This window comes from Pestalotiopsis fici (assembly GCF_000516985.1).
Source record: "Pestalotiopsis fici W106-1 unplaced genomic scaffold PFICI_Scf_12, whole genome shotgun sequence".
In the NCBI taxonomy this organism is placed as follows: domain Eukaryota; kingdom Fungi; phylum Ascomycota; class Sordariomycetes; order Amphisphaeriales; family Sporocadaceae; genus Pestalotiopsis; species Pestalotiopsis fici.
The window spans coordinates 2,129,502-2,146,124 of record NW_006917102.1 but is presented as its reverse complement, the minus strand read 5'-3'; the positions used below and the strand labels follow the sequence as shown (position 1 = coordinate 2,146,124).

Sequence of the window (16,623 nt, the reverse complement as noted above, 5' to 3'; positions counted from 1 at the left end):
GTTCTCGAAGCCGTGTCTTTCTATTGGCCATAACTCAGTCGAGCTCGACCACCAGATACTACTATGCAATATTCAATAACACTGGAGATCCAACGGCATGACCCAAGCCATCGGGTCTAGGCAAAGACGCCGCCGGTTCTCATCGGTCGCCTGGACCCCATTTGCTCCGAGCAGATTTTGTCTTCATGCCTCAGCTTAGCTGTTTGTGTTGATTTGCTGCTTAGGGTTCCAGCTATTGAATGTTCACGAAAGCTTGCGGTGATCGAGCTCAATGGTATATGTCGATGTCTGATCAAGGAGTGGAGGGAGCCAGCCAGCAGGACAATCATCAGCCGGCCGTGGCAAAAAGTCTTGTTTTGTCTGCCAAGACAAATTTACGTTTTGTTTTCAAGCTCTTGTCTCCAAGCCTCTTACCCACCCGGCTCTTCAACGGCCTTGGCGTATATTCGCTGATTATATGACATCTTCGATCCGTCTCATGCGACTGTAGAGCCGATGATCGTCTCTCACTTGCTCATTTCTGAAAGCCAAGGGATTCACCTTTGGTGGAGAAGAAAAAATTTCACCGAACTTGTGACAAGTTTTGTTATACACTTTACCCTCAAGTCAAATGCAATGCTCTTGTTCATGATACTAGGGCTTCAAATGCCCGTTCAATATATTAGATGATCGTATGTCAACAGTAATCACGTTTGCTCGAAGGATCTGAGCCAAGTCACGCGATCAAGTCTTATGTTATGGACGATCAGCGCTTCTAGAAACTTTCTAAACAACGTTTCCGTCAGCTCTGCATCGCTACCTGCAGCATGTGCCATTGCAGGGAAAGCGGAGACCCCGTCCAAGGGTCCCCTTGTGGATAATGGGCATGGGCACGAGACGCGTATTGCGAAGGGTCTGGGTATAATATGTACATAGTAGTATGATTTTTTGTTCCGGTGGCCCGTTGATCAACGAATCAGGACATGCTTACCTCCTGCTACTTTCCGTGGAAAGACACCGAATCACAGCCACAACTTCGGGCTGGCCGATTTCCTGCGGTTTTCTTTTTTCCGCTGAAATGGAATGGAATCGATTGGTATCTGGCAATTGCCAGGAGCTAGCCCAAACTGCATTCACATACCAGGGCTTGGAATGGGAGGCAATTTTGGGATAATCCGCATCGTATCAATATAATTACCACCTTGCGTAATGTAAAGCACACGAAGCTCTTTATTTCCCCCATTTTTCGTCCCGGAGAATAAGCTTCTTGTCGAACCCGACGTAATAAAATGGCCAGAAATATATATCGAGCTGGCAAGTATTATGAAACGAGCATCTATTTCTTGGAAAAGTGCAGCATGGATATCCTCGACTTACCTTCTAATATATACCTATTAGAAGTAGAGTCCGTTTGCCAAGACGAGGGTTGCTTACAATGGGAGTTACTAATATATAAGATAATAGTATCGTCGATGCTGCTACCACTTTAATTCCTGCGTGTGTTAAGTAAATGATTGCACACAAATAGATCTTACTGAAAAGAGGACCTATTAATCGTAATTATCATTACAAGGTCACTTATAGCCTAAAGCGACACGCATACAAAAAAAACGAAAAACAAAAAAAAAACACTCAAGTAACACGGTATACAAATATCGCAGCTTCACTTTTAACGGAGCAAAATAAAGATATCATCCACACGTACATATAATATAGATGTAGTCCTAAAGCAAAAATGACTCAGCCCAGGTTCGAACTGGGGACCTCTTGTGTACTTCAGGGAAGCTATTGTGAGACAAGCGTGATAACCACTACACCACTAAGTCGGTGCCCAATTTGTGATTTAATCAGAATATATTCAAAGTCCCTAATCGTGTCTCCAGCTAGAAGCGGAGATGTCTCCTCTTTGAATTTGTTATAATAATGTTATAAAGCTGCAAAAGCGGTTGGTAACCATTCCCACACTGGGTTGGGCGACGAGACTGTGGGTGATGCGACATGGGATGTTGGAGCATCCGTTTTGAGCCGGATGTATGTATTTGTTGTGAAAGTATTATAACCTTAGGAATATCTCTTTATCTATTATTAGCAGTTTGGGAACTGCCTCGAAGAAAATAAAGAAACAGGCTGGAGCTCTATTGCAGGTATGATTTACCAGGTAGTATATATCGGCCTCGTCATCAACAATTTTAGAGACTCTTCTTGCTAAATCGAGTATTTAGTCTCAAATATCTCATTACACTGCTAGATCTTCATACGCTTATTATAATGGTGATCATATAAACCCACGGAAAGGATACAATAGAACTTTGATCTATCCGCAGTATCTTAATTGAAGTTGAAACGTTATAGAAATTGTATAGGAGGTGGGCATAACGATTGGCTACTCGATTTGGCCGCTTGCCCAAATCAGATTCAGCTACCAGAAATAACCTGAGCGATCATCCTTCATATGTCTCCTGCGTCCATCTCAAGCACCTGGCGTGACCAGAACCACCCCCCCACCTTTCCTCTTGTGTATATGTGAATACGTGTAGTATACAGGCCCCCCTCCTCCAATATGGCTTTCCTAAGATACTGCATCTTGACCCTACAGCCTTTCAATGGTATAGTCAGGCGGTCTTGATGCATGAACCAGCTCGAACCAATAATTTCCCGCCGCTCAGAGCCGTTACGTAGGTATCGATGCACTTTATTGTGCTTTATAGCACAAGCCTTCCAGTGCCAAGGTACTAGGTGGTCAAGGACCAAAGCACGAAACAGCACCCAATATATATATGAAAGAGGAGGATGAGACGGACATGGAAAGAGAATACACTCTTATTCGCTGCCGCTCTTGATAGATCCATTGTTTTTGGCATCTATCGAAGTACGACTCTTCCACCCTATCACTGTTTCCGGCGTAGGACCAAAGCAGATGTAATGGAATACTCAGGTCTCGTGGATTTAAGTCAACAAAGAGGCAGCTCTCTGGAGGTATGAATGAAACAATGATTGAATAACTAAGTCCATGTGTAAAATTTGACGACGTCATATCTATATGCCAGAATATACTACATATATATTTGCAAGAAGTCTATCTCGTACAGGTGCGCCACTGCCCAAGTGTGGCGCCGAGAACGGAAACCCCTAGCTCAATGGTAGCTATCAAATAGGTACTAATCCAGCTTAATTGTAGGTTGGTCCAAGGTAATGCAGGGGCGTTGAAAGTTAGGTACCTAAGCCTTCAAAGTTGGTATTACCTCGTGCTACGGGCAGTGTGCCTGGGTGCCTAGGTACCTACATCATGTGTGCACAATGTAGCGAATCAGGTCCCTAGCGAAGCTGGGGCTGACGCTTCCAAAAACTCCCCAGAGGTGTCGGCCTTCGAGGGCTGGGTGTTGGAGCTTGATTGCTTGGCTCGGGGTTGGACCCGCCGAGTCTGGGGGAGCTTCCCTAGTAGTTAGTTAGCCGTTGGGGGGCTTGTGTGTTTCGTGTTCAATTGCCAGCTCATTGCTCAACTCGAGGTTTTACACCACAAAACTCTCTCCATCGTCGACCACGATTGAGGTCGCACCTACACGGCAATAGAAATGAAGCAAGCACAGGCTTTGGTGCTTCTGGGCACCGCTGCTGTAAACAGCGGGCTCGTGGCTGCTGGCTCAGTCCCAAGGGGCGTTGGTCCCGAGTGTAAGTGGCCCCTACCTCGGCGCTGCTATCATCACCATTCTTCTCCCCGTCCGCCCATGGACCAGCTACTGGGCATTGGCTCGATGGCGAGAGCTTCACTTGAGATGACGTCCCTCAAATGCCCGTTTCAGTTAAAAGGCCACTACTTTGGACCCTCCAACACTCAGTTTTGCAGACTCACCTAATCTCACGCGCTAACCACTTGGCCACTTAGTTGTTCGATTCTACGAGCTGGACAAGTTCACTTGCATTGGGCACCCCTCGATAACGATATCAAAATCTCGTGTCAATGATAATACTTGCGACTGCCCCGATGGTTCAGACGAGCCCGGCACAGCCGCCTGCGCCTATCTCGACCACCTTTCGCCCTCTCAGCCGCTGCCTGCCTCCCTCTCAGGCTCCACCAACACCACCAATGCACTACCCGGCTTCTGGTGTGCCAACGAGGGTCACTTTGGTGCCTACGTACCATTCATGTACGTTAACGATGGCGTCTGCGACTACGATTTGTGCTGTGATGGTAGCGAGGAGTACACGAACGTGGGAGGCGTCAAATGCCAGAACCGGTGTGCAGAGATCGGTAAGGAGTGGCGCCGGGTCGACAAGGAGCGTAAGGACAATCTTGAAAAGGCCAATAAGAAGCGCCGCACAATGGCCAAGGAGTCCAAGGAGCTCAGACGGCAGGTCGAGGCTAAGATCGAGAAATTGAGCGCCGAGATCAAAGAGCTAGAGCACAAGAGGGACGATTTGAAGAAGAAGTACGACGAGGTTGAGCGCAGTGAACGTGGCAAGGTGGTCAAGGACGCTGGAACAGGCAAGCTTGGCCAATTGGTCGTGCTGGCCAGGGGCAGAATTAACGAGCTTCGCGACGCTCTTGGCCTTGTCATTAATCAACGAGACGAGTTGAAGGTCAAGGTTGCCGAGCTGGAGGGTATCCTCGCCGCCTTCAAGGAGGAGTACAACCCAAATTTTAATGATGAGGGTGTCAAAAAGGCCGTGAGAGCATTTGAGGACTATGCTGCGAAGGTGGTTGACAAGGCGGACGATGCCACCGAGGATGACGTCACCGAGGCTCTAAAGGAGGACAGCGAAAGCAATGGCATCAACTGGGCCGAGTACGACGATGTCGAGGTTACAGATACCGACATTCGTAAGTCTCTTCTTCCCTAAACCATGATCTCTCTATCCCTATATATCAATTCTGGACGCACCATATACTGACCTTGGGATAGTCTACAATCTAGAAGCCTATCTGCCTGACCCTGTCCGGGACTTTCTCCACGGCAAGATCAACTCCTTGCGTATCTGGCTCATTGAGAATGGAATGCTTGCCGATAGTCCTGCAGGAAAGGGCGAATCGCGCTTAGTTGCTGCTGCTCGCGAAGCTTACCAATCCGTCGAGTCCGACATTAAAGGAAAGCAGCGTGAGGCCGATGACAAGAAGAAGGACCTGGACAAGGACTACGGTCGCGATGACATCTTCCGATACCTCAAAGACAAGTGCATTAGCACTGACAGTGGAGAGTACACGTATGAACTCTGCTGGCTGGGCAAGACCTCGCAAAAGTCCAAAAAGGGAGGTGGCTCTACCAATATGGGCAACTTTGATCGTATTGACTTTGAGGAGAGTGATGAGGAGGAAAGACACGACGGAAAGGGTCTGGGTAGAGGCAAGCGTGTGGTCTTGAGATATGAGAACGGTCAGCACTGCTGGAATGGCCCGAATCGCCGCACCGATGTTTGGCTAGGCTGTGCTGAAACCGAGGAGCTCTGGAGGGTATCTGAGCAAGAGAAGTGTGTTTACAAAATGGAGGTGGGTACGCCTGCTGCTTGTGAGGAGGCCGTCGAGCCCGGAACACGTGGACGAGATGAGCTGTAGCTCAGAAAGAAGGGAGCTTGACCAGGGACCCTAAAGCAAAAATTCTGTTGCAATATAGAAAGAATACAGTAGACATGTCGGCAGCATCATCTCAATTCAGCAATGTCGAACGACACCATGGAAATTAGAACACTCATACACGAAGACTTTCTCGCATGCATATATTAGCAATGATGTAATGGTTGAAACCCGATTGCGAACCAACCACACGCAGTCCTCCACATACCATCACCTGATCTTTCCGCTGAGAGGGAGACCCGATGCTCCATCCGGATGGAAGACTTTGCCGTGCAATTGCATCGCAAGAAGAAGCCTTGCTCGTATGATACACCTGATACCTGGTCTGAGATTTTTATGATATGTTTGTATCATCATCTCTCATCGCACGACTTCCCTTTTGAGGCTTTCATCGATTTTCCGCCGCTTGTTTTTTTCTTCTTGCTCAGCCAAGACCCTCGCTGTTAATGAAGCCGTCATGGCGTTGTTGATACGACTATCGATGCCGTTGGCACCCCTGTCCTTCTTCTTCTCCTTCTTACTCTTGGCACCGTCTTCAGCATCGCCATTGGTGCCATCCTCTGCTTTGCGCTTCTTTTTGTCTTTGGACTTGTCTTTTTTGAGACTGTGCGATAATCCCTTGGCCTTTAAACTCTCCAATCTCTGCCTTAATCTAGCATTCTCATCCTCCGATGTGGGCAAGATTGGTATCAAATTACTCTCTTCAAAGGCCTCGCTGCACTCGGGGCAATGCTGCTCCTCGGCATCTTTGGCTTCCGAACCAGAAATCTCCTTCATCGCCACCTCTGCGAAAGCATGGCCGCAGGGAACGACATATGTTGCTTTTGTGGAGGCACCGAGCTCCTTCAGACTAACTGGACATGCCCTGAACTCGTGCCCTTTCTCATCCTTGCGCACCGTGAATTTGACCCTCACGACATCCTTGAGGCTCTTGATGCCCGATTCCCGATATGCGTCTAACTGGGCCTCCGGCACGCTGCCGTCTTCGCTTGGTAGTAGACACTGTAGGATCGATTCGTAGTTATAAAGCCGCCCTCGGCCGTCGGAAACTGTATTGGAGTAGTCGAGGGGCAGCGACGATAGGGGGCAGAAATTCCATAGATGTGTTAGAGATTCGAGCAGCGTCTCTTTTATTTCCGTGGCTGTGGGAGCCCGCGCAGCCTCCTTGACCAGCTCGCGGCGCTTGGGAATGGAGCCACCATCATTTCCCATTGTCGCGTCTAATATCGAAGACTTTCAAACTCTGATTCTTGTCGTACCTAGGCGGTGGGTAGGCGACTTCCTGGAGGTCGAAGAGCAGCCGGCAAGGTGAGGGCCAAACCTCAGATTGAGGGTTGGCGCCAATGTTTTTGTAGGCGAGATCGCAAAGTAAAGTTGGGTGCGAGTGCTACAGCTTGCCAAATGGTTGTAGATGCTCAAATCTAGTTTATGGGCTTGGGCAAATGGTATCGGCTCTGTTGAGAGGAGTGTAGTGTCTGAAGTGGTAGGGAATAGAATCATGGGATGCCGATGTGTATCAATGTGATGCAGACGAAGTGGCGCGTTCGTGCTTGACTAGCAGGCAGCTTTGTATGCGACTGACCACTTACAGGTACTGAGTCGATTGATGTCAACTGGCTAATGTAGGTACCGAAGTACCTCTAACGAGTGCGTTTGTGTTTAACGAAGCGCCGGTTTGACAGAACCTAATTCCTTGATTGCGGCAATGTACCAGGTCAAATCAAAAGTTCCATCTTCATCAATAGCTGCCTACACATCAATCATTCTTGTATGAAAAAAAAAAAATCACTCTCCGTCGCCGCCTGATCACACTCAAGAACATTTGAATCAACCACAAGTTCCAGAACTGACTCGGGTCGGTTAGCAGCGCTTCAACCATAAGTCACAGACTGATAACGATAAGCACTTGAGAGCTTGACAAGTCCCCACGCCGAAGTACTCAGTCCCCACAGATGGCCATTGACACACTGTGCAACTCCACGCTTTCGTACACCACTTTCACAGTCAGAAAATGATCTCGTGGCTGTGACGGAGCCCGACAAGTACTTCCCATCAAAAGTTCCATCACCTGGACCGAGCAGGCGTAAGCCTTCCTAGGTTTGGTGGTGGGCATTGTACCCCGAGAAGCTTGGCGCAACGACCCGACCTCTGATGCAAGCAACCAAGCAAGCCCATCTCTGTCTTGGTGAGCTCCTGAACCTAGACGACAACGACGGCGACGAGTACTAAACGGCCCTCAATTCAACTTTCCCTCTTTGCGACCTCTTGCCGAACTTCACCTTGCTGCGCCGTGCGACTCACTAGTCTCAACGCCTCTTCAAACGAATGTGCATCATCTGGAATAGAGACACGACCAGCTGCTAATCGAATGAAGCCGCGCGCCCGCGTTGGTCTCTGCTGCCCTCTGCTGAAGCTGCTGTAGCGCGGCCGAGGGCACAGAAGATCTCGGGGAAAACACGATCGCGACCGGCGCAACCTGTCGAACAAGAGACCAGGACATCAAGGGCAGGATCAGATAGGCCTCTGTCACCTCTTGAGCAACCCCCCCTCTTTCACTTCAGACTGGTGCTCATTTGCAAACGGTTGACATCGATCAACGGAACCCACTTCTTGGATTCCCACGACATTGTTACTATTACCTGACCTCGGCGACCATTGGCCACGAACCCGAGCCGCGAAACTTGCATTCCCTCTATTCTACATTCTCTAGACTTATCCAGTCATCCGCACTTGGCCTCGAAAACGATTCACCCCAGATTCGCCTGCGACGATTCCCTCTCTATACCCCCCCCCCACCCACGATGGCCCAGCCATATAGCAACCAGCTTGCCCTCGAGGCGCTGGACAACATCACCAAGGATCTAAGAGCCAAGTTAGCAGATCCCTCCCTACCCTGCAACCACAAAGATCTGCAGCACCTCGCCTGGAGTCTGGTCAATCCCTATCGTAGAAACGCTGAGACTAACACTTGTTCCCTGTGGCTTAGGGTCACCGACGATACTAGGAAACATGCTGCCCAACGATTACGGGAGCTCGTTGCGAGCACCTGTCGAGGTAAGTTATTCATTCTCCCAAGCTTTGCGGGACTGAGCTTCCTGTGGATGCCACAACACAGCCGTTCACCAGGCAACTTGGCCATGGCGGTCGTTTTCTTGGATGCCGCCACAATGTTTAGCAACTCCCAAATCGAAAGTGCTTTTCTTCAGAATCGACATGAGTCCTGTAGCTTCCTTTGTGCTGGCTACCGATCCTCATTGCAGCTGGAGTGAACTTTGCATGGCTCTGCTATCCGTAGAGGAAAACATTCAAGAACGCCCGATCCCTGGAAGAAGCTCAGTCCTGCAATGCTGAATCATGGCGAACTACTCTTGCTCCTTGCAGGATTTACTGACTATTTTCTATAGACCAGCCTGGCGATACCTTCACTGCCTTCTACAATCAAGTCAATGGCAAAATCACAAGCCTAGTGCACAGCAACATATCTGCAGATCGCCTTGGCGGCGTGTACGCCATGGATGCGTTGGCTGACTTTGATGGTGTAGACGTTACGCTCAAATACACGCGCTTTACTAACAACCTCAAAGGGATCCTCCGAGGACAGGACATTGTGCCCATGCAACCAGCCGCCGTTGCACTGGGAAAGCTCTGTAGACCCGGCGGCTCTCTCATCTCGGAGCTGGTGGAGTCTGAAGTCAAGACTTCACTTGAATGGTTGCAGTCAGAACGAGTCGAGGAGAAGAGATATAGTGCTGTCCTTGTCCTGCGCGAGCTGGCTAGGAATGCTCCCACCCTCATGTACTCATATGTTAGCTTGATCTTTGATCTCATCTGGGTTGGCCTCCGAGATTCTAGGCAACTCATCCGAGCCACATCTGGTGAGACAGTTAGCGCCTGTTTCCGTATCATTCGGGAAAGAGATCAAGAGATGAAGCAGGCATGGATGACAAAGATGTACAGCGAACTCATTGTTGGGCTTCGCATTAATACTGTCGAGTCTATTCATGGCTCGCTCTTGGTGCTCAGGGAGTTGCTCGAGCAGGGAGGCATGTTTATGCAGGACCACTACCAGGACGCCTGCGAGATTGTCTTCCGCCACAAGGATCACAAGGATCCCATCATAAGGAAAACGGTTGTCCTATTGATACCAAACCTCGCCAACTACGCCCCAGCCGATTTCGCGCACTCATATCTCCACAAGTTTATGCTTTATCTTTCCGGCATGTTGAAGAAAGATAAGGAGCGTAACGACGCCTTCCTAGCTATAGGCAACATTGCCAATTCCGTGAAGAGTGCTATTGCACCTTATCTGGACGGTGTTCTCATTTACGTCAGGGAGGGTCTGAGCATTCAGTCAAGAAGGAGAGGCTCCGTGGACCCCGTCTTTGACTGTATAAGCAGATTGGCAGTAGCCGTGGGCCAAACACTCAGCAAATACATGGAGGCTCTTTTAGATCCGATTTTTGCTTGCGAGCTTACGCCAAAGCTTACCCAGGCGCTGGTGGACATGGCATTCTACATCCCGCCAGTCAAGGCAACTATACAAGAGAGACTCCTTGATATGCTTAGCAAAGTCTTATGCGGCGAACCTTTCAAGCCTCTCGGAGCACCGACTCCGAATACTCTCTCCTCTGTACCCATTATTCCAAAGGACACGAAAGATCCACATGCCTACGAGCATCGCAAAGCCGAGATCAAGCTTGCACTCAACACTCTTGGCAGCTTTGACTTTTCTGGTACGTCTTCTACATCAGAACCCATTTCATTTCAGGATGGATCTGCTTTGGGACGCGCAGCGCTTCACCATGTACGATACTCTGGATATTCATGCTAATCAATGTCACAGGCCATGTGTTGAATGAGTTCGTCCGTGACGTAGCTATAAAATATGTTGAAGATGACGATCCTCAGATTCGAGAGGCGGCCGCCCTGACCTGTTGTCAGCTATACGTCCGAGATCCTATTGTCAATCAGACTAGCTATCATGCTTTGCAAGTGGTCGGAGATGTGATCGAGAAGCTACTTACTGTAGGCGTGGCTGATCCAGAAGCCGACATTCGACGAGTCGTGCTTGCGGCACTGGATGAGAGATTCGACCATCATTTGTCCAAGGCCGAAAACATTCGAACTCTTTTCTTTGCGCTCAATGACGAGGACTTCTCAATACGTGAAGTGGCAATCTCGATTATCGGCCGCCTTGCCCGGTATAATCCTGCCTACGTCATACCATCACTGAGAAAGACATTGATCCAGATGCTCACAGAACTGGAGTACACCGATGTAGCACGCAACAAAGAAGAGAGCGCAAAACTATTAAGCCTTTTGGTGCAGAACGCTCAGGCTTTGATCAAACCTTATGTCGAGCCTATAATGGCTGTCCTTTTGCCCAAGGCGCGGGATCCCAGCTCAGCTGTTGCGGCTACTATCCTCAAGGCTATTGGGGAGCTTTGCACCGTTGGAGGGGAAGATATGCTCAAACACAAGGACGAGCTGATGCCAATTATCATTGACGCTCTGCAGGATCAAAGCTCAACCCCGAAACGCCTTGCGGCTCTGCATACCCTCGGCCAGCTTGCGAGCAATAGCGGTTACGTGATTGATCCGTATCTTGAGTATCCCCAGTTACTCGAGTTATTACAGAACATCATCCGTGCCGAGCCTCAACGCGGACCTTTGCGCCAGGAGACTATTAAGCTCATGGGTATCCTTGGTGCGCTGGATCCATACAGACACCAGCAGGTTGAAGAGCGAACGCCCGACGCCGCCAAGAATGCCGAGTCCACAAGAATGACTGACATCTCGCTTATGATGACTGGCCTGACGCCATCGAGCAAGGAGTATTACCCTACGGTCGCTATCAATGCGCTTCTGAACATTCTCAAAGACCAGTCACTTCAGCAACATCATGCAAGTGTTATTGAAGCGATCATGGCCATCTTCAGAACCCTGGGATTAGAATGTGTTTCTTTTCTAGATCGCATCATTCCCGCTTTCCTTCAGGTCATCAAAACATCGCCTCTGAATAGGCTAGAGTCTTATTTCAATCAACTTGCAACATTGGTGAGCATTGTACGCCAACACATTCGAAACTTCCTTCCAGAGATTGTGGGAACATTAAGAGAATACTGGGGCCGTGCATCAGGATCTTTGCAATCTACCATACTATCTTTGGTTGAAGCCATCTCCCGGTCGCTTGAAGGCGAGTTCAAGGTCTATTTGGCGGGCCTATTACCAATGATGCTGAGTGTCCTCGACAAAGATGCATCTACCAAGAGAATCCCATCTGAAAGAGTTTTACATGCTTTCTTGGTGTTTGGTGCTAGTGCTGAAGAATACATGCATCTCATTGTCCCGGTTATTGTTCAGACTTTTGAGAAGCCCGGCCAACCGACATTCCTTCGAAAGTCAGCAATCGAAACCATTGGCAAGATATCACGTCAAGTCAATCTGAATGACTATGCCGCCAAGATCATCCACCCATTGGCTCGAGTTCTCTCGACGAGTGGCGAGTCTTCGCTTCGTCTGGCAGCCCTTGACACTCTGTGCGCTCTCATCCAGCAGCTGGGCAAGGATTACCTCCATTTCATGGGCACCGTGAACAAGGTGCTTCAGATGTACCCGATTCAACACCAGAACTACGATCTTCTTATCAGCAAGCTGCAAAAGGGCGAAGTGCTACCCCAAGATCTCAGCTCGCAGGCTGGATTTGCCGATCAGCCTGATGAACCATCATTCGCCGAACTGGGTGGAAAGAAACTCGAGATGAACGCCATTCATCTGAAAAGTGCATGGGATACCAAGGGCAAATCGACCAAGGAGGATTGGCAAGAGTGGCTCCGCCGATTCAGCACGACGCTGCTGACCGAATCCCCAAACCACGCGCTTCGTGCATGTGCCGTCCTTGCCAGTGTTTACCTGCCGTTGGCGCGTGAACTATTCAACTCTGCCTTTGTGAGCTGCTGGAGTGAGCTCTATGAACAGTTCCAAGATGAGTTGATTGCAAACATCGAGAACGCAATCAGATCTGAAAATGTCCCCCCCGATTTGCTGGGTTTGCTTCTAAACCTTGCCGAGTTTATGGAGCACGACGACAAGGCTCTACCCATCGACATTCGGGTGCTGGGACGAGAGGCTGCACGTTGTCACGCGTACGCAAAAGCACTTCATTACAAGGAGCTGGAATTTTTGCAAGATCAGAGTGGACCTGCCGTCGAAGCATTGATCGTTATCAACAATCAACTTCAACAATACGATGCTGCTATTGGCATTCTCCGTAAGGCACAGTTGTACAAAGACGGCATCCAGCTCCGAGAAACTTGGTTTGAAAAGCTAGAAAGGTGGGACGAGGCTCTTGCCTTCTATAACAAGCGTGAAAAAGAGGTGCCGCCCGATCAGGCTGTCCCTATTGATATCGTTATGGGAAAGATGCGGTGTTTGCACGCTCTGGGAGAGTGGGACGCATTGGCCAATATTGCTGGCAATGCTTGGTCGAACTCAGCCCCGGAAATTCAACGCCGAATTGCAGGCCTCGCAACTGCTGCTGCTTGGGGCCAAGGCAAGTGGGATTCCATGGACAAGTACCTACAATCCATGAAACATCAATCCCCTGATCGCTCATTCTTTGGGGCAATCTTGGCGTTGCATCGCAATCAATTCCAGAAGGCAGCAGATTGCATTCAGCAGACCCGTGAAGGCCTCGACACAGAGCTTAGTGCGCTCGTGAGCGAGTCATACAACAGAGCTTATCAAGTCGTCGTCCGTGTGCAAATGCTCGCGGAGCTTGAAGAACTGATTGTATACAAACAAGCAGACCACGAGAAGAAGGACACCATCCGAAGGACTTGGGAGGCGCGTCTGAAGGGATGCCAACGTAATGTGGAGGTATGGTCCCGGATGCTTAGATTGCGTAACCTGGTCATTACACCACAAGAGAACATGAACATGTGGATCAAGTTTGCGAACCTCTGCAGGAAGTCCAATCGCATGGGCCTGGCCGAAAAGTCGCTCATGCAGCTGATTGGCATCGAACAACCGCTCGAGACTGTCATCCCTTACTGGGGCGATGCTGAACTGGGCATGTCGAGACAACCCGGCCGGCCACATGTTGGCCATGGCATCCCGCCTCAAGTTATTTACGCGGTCCTGAAGTACCAGTGGGAGCTCGGCCAAGGGCCCAAGTTGCGGAACACTGGCTACGATGAGAAGATTCTGGCGTGCCTCCGACAATTCACCGAAGACACAGCCTTGGCCTTTGAGATGAACCGAACGAGCATCGCCGCCGAGCTGCCGAATATGCAAAATGGCCAGAATCTGGATATGCATCTAGCTATGCACTCACGCAAAGCTCCGCAACACGCACTTGAGGCACTGCAAGAGCAGACAGAGTTGCTTGCCAAGTGCTATCTGAGGCAGGGAGAATGGCAAGTTGCCTTGAACAAGAATGCATGGCAGTACAGCAATGTCCAAGATATCTTGGCGGCTTACTCTCAGGCGACCAAATACAGTCCCAAGTCGTACAAGGCATGGCATGCCTGGGCGCTGGCCAACTTTGAAATTGTTCAAGCACTCACCGCATCACAAAACGACCGGACAATACCGCGACCAGACGCGGCTGTGATTGTCAATCACGTTGTGCCGGCTGTTCAAGGCTTCTTCAAATCCATTGCATTATCCTCCGGCAGCTCTCTACAGGACACCCTTAGGTTGCTTACACTGTGGTTTGCTCATGGAGGCAGCAACGAAGTTAACAGCGCAGTGGTCTCAGGGTTTGCTACTGTCAGCGTCGACACGTGGCTTGAAGTCATCCCACAGCTGATTGCTAGAATCAACCAGCGCAACGTGCGGGTTCGACAGTCGATTCACAATCTGTTGGCTGACGTCGGGCGTAACCATCCCCAAGCCCTGGTGTACCCACTCACAGTTGCTATGAAGTCATCGCAAAGCTCACGTCGATCACAGTCGGCTGCGCAGATCATGGATAGTATGCGTGCTCACAGCCCCAAGTTGGTCGAACAGGCCGACATTGTCAGCCACGAGTTGATCAGAGTTGCCGTATTATGGCATGAGCAGTGGCATGAAGGCCTGGAAGAGGCATCCCGTCTCTACTTTGGAGACCACAACATCCAAGGCATGTTCGCCACCCTGGGACCGCTCCACGACCAGCTCGAGGCAGGACCGGAGACTCTCCGAGAGGTCAGCTTCGCGCAGACCTTCGGACGCGATCTGGCAGAAGCCCGCGACTGGTGCCGCCAGTACGAGCAGAGCCAGGATGTGAATGATCTCAACCAAGCGTGGGATCTGTACTACCAGGTCTTTAGGAGGATTGGTCGTCAACTCCCACAAATGACATCCCTCGAGCTCATGTACTGCTCCCCAAAACTGCAGCACTCCAACAATCTTGACCTGGCTGTGCCCGGTACTTACAAGAGTGGCGCGCCCGTTGTCCGCATCATCAAATTCGACTCGACATTCAGCGTCATCAATTCCAAGCAGCGGCCGCGAAAGTTGAATGTCACGGGCAGCGACGGCACGTCGTACGCTTTCCTGCTCAAGGGCCATGAAGATATCCGACAGGACGAACGTTGCATGCAGCTTTTTGGATTATGCAACACGCTACTTGCAAACGATTCGGAATGCTACAAACGTCACCTCGGCATCCAACGCTATCCCGCGATTCCCCTTAGTCAAAATTCTGGCCTGCTTGGCTGGGTGCCCAACAGCGATACTCTTCATGTGCTTATTAGAGAATATCGCGAGAGCAGAAAGATTCTCCTTAATATTGAGCACCGCATCATGCTACAAATGGCCCCTGATTACGACAATTTGACACTGATGCAGAAGGTGGAGGTGTTTGGCTACGCGCTTGATAACACAACCGGCCAAGATCTGTACCGCGTTCTCTGGCTCAAGAGCAAGTCATCCGAGGCGTGGCTGGAGCGACGCACCAACTACACCCGCTCACTCGGTGTGATGAGCATAGTAGGCTACATCCTGGGTCTGGGAGATCGTCACCCCAGCAATCTCATGCTTGACCGCATCACTGGCAAAATCATTCACATTGATTTCGGCGATTGTTTTGAGGTTGCTTGCAAACGCGACAAGTATCCGGAGCAAGTGCCGTTCCGTCTTACACGGATGCTTACTTACGCCATGGAAGTCAGCAACATTGAAGGTAGCTTCCGCATCACCTGTGAGCATGTCATGCGCGTCCTCCGTGAGAACAAGGAGAGTGTCATGGCTGTGCTTGAAGCTGTAAGTTTCCCCCTCATTTCTTTTTTCCGGTGATAAATACCCAGTGATCTGGTCCATCGCTTTTTTCACTATGAGATGATCATTGACCAAAGAATTACAGTTCATTCACGATCCCCTCCTGACTTGGCGTCTTACGAAGACTGCCTCACCAGCGGGACCGAACTTCACGTCTGACAACACTCACGGCCCACGAGCGCGCCGCCCATCGATACTGGATGCTGAACACCCGCCTTCCGAGTATCTGGCAGCTCAACAACATGCGCCCGAGGCTTCAGTCACGGCTGGCGGGCCTCCTCGACCGCGTGCTCGCACTAACTCGAGTGCGATGCCCAATGGAATCGACGGAGCAATGGAAGCAGATCCGCAGAACGCTCGTGCTCTCGAGGTTCTCGACCGAGTCTCTCAAAAGCTGCATGGCCGTGACTTCAAGCCGGGCGAGGAGCTCGAGGTCAATGCTCAGGTGAATAAACTCATCATGGAGGCCACCAGACTGGAGAATCTGTGTCAGCATTACATAGGATGGTGCTCTTTCTGGTAATCCGCGTCTGTCCTTGAAGCACGAGTTGTACGATAGCTTTTGCCGTTGATGGCACGCACGATGGGGTTCTATCTTCATTTGACAAGTCGGTCGAATTTTTTTCCTAGGCGTGTTGGAGTATCTATGGCCTGGCGTCTGATGTAGATGGGAAAAGGCGTTGCAGCTTTGGAGATAAGCGATGATTTTGAAGGGGCAGAGGAGTTGGTTCCATCTGCTGTATGTACGTATCTAATGCGAGGCATGAAAGCCGGTAGCCTGAGAATCGTTGCTCAAGTCACACTAGAGAGTTTGA

General features: G+C 50.1%; 3 protein-coding genes across 3 annotated transcripts; 2 read left to right on the top strand and 1 right to left on the bottom strand.

Annotated features, from left to right (window-relative positions):
* Positions 1-3,551: 3,551 nt before the first annotated feature.
* PFICI_14386 (uncharacterized protein) lies at positions 3,552-5,527 on the top strand (the record flags this gene model as incomplete). The annotated part of the gene is made up of 3 exons (XM_007842967.1): positions 3,552-3,648; positions 3,863-4,798; positions 4,881-5,527. The coding sequence occupies 3 exons, from the start codon at positions 3,552-3,554 to the stop codon at positions 5,525-5,527; spliced, it is 1,680 nt and encodes a 559-aa protein (XP_007841158.1).
* A 378-nt stretch (positions 5,528-5,905) lies between these two features.
* Positions 5,906-6,757, bottom strand: PFICI_14385 (uncharacterized protein; the record flags this gene model as incomplete). The annotated part of the gene is made up of 1 exon (XM_007842966.1): positions 5,906-6,757. The coding sequence occupies one exon, from the start codon at positions 6,755-6,757 to the stop codon at positions 5,906-5,908; it is 852 nt and encodes a 283-aa protein (XP_007841157.1).
* A 1,589-nt stretch (positions 6,758-8,346) lies between these two features.
* On the top strand, positions 8,347-16,331 carry PFICI_14384 (Phosphatidylinositol 3-kinase tor2; the record flags this gene model as incomplete). The annotated part of the gene is made up of 5 exons (XM_007842965.1): positions 8,347-8,417; positions 8,532-8,599; positions 8,950-10,278; positions 10,389-15,793; positions 15,894-16,331. The coding sequence occupies 5 exons, from the start codon at positions 8,347-8,349 to the stop codon at positions 16,329-16,331; spliced, it is 7,311 nt and encodes a 2,436-aa protein (XP_007841156.1).
* Positions 16,332-16,623: the final 292 nt, after the last annotated feature.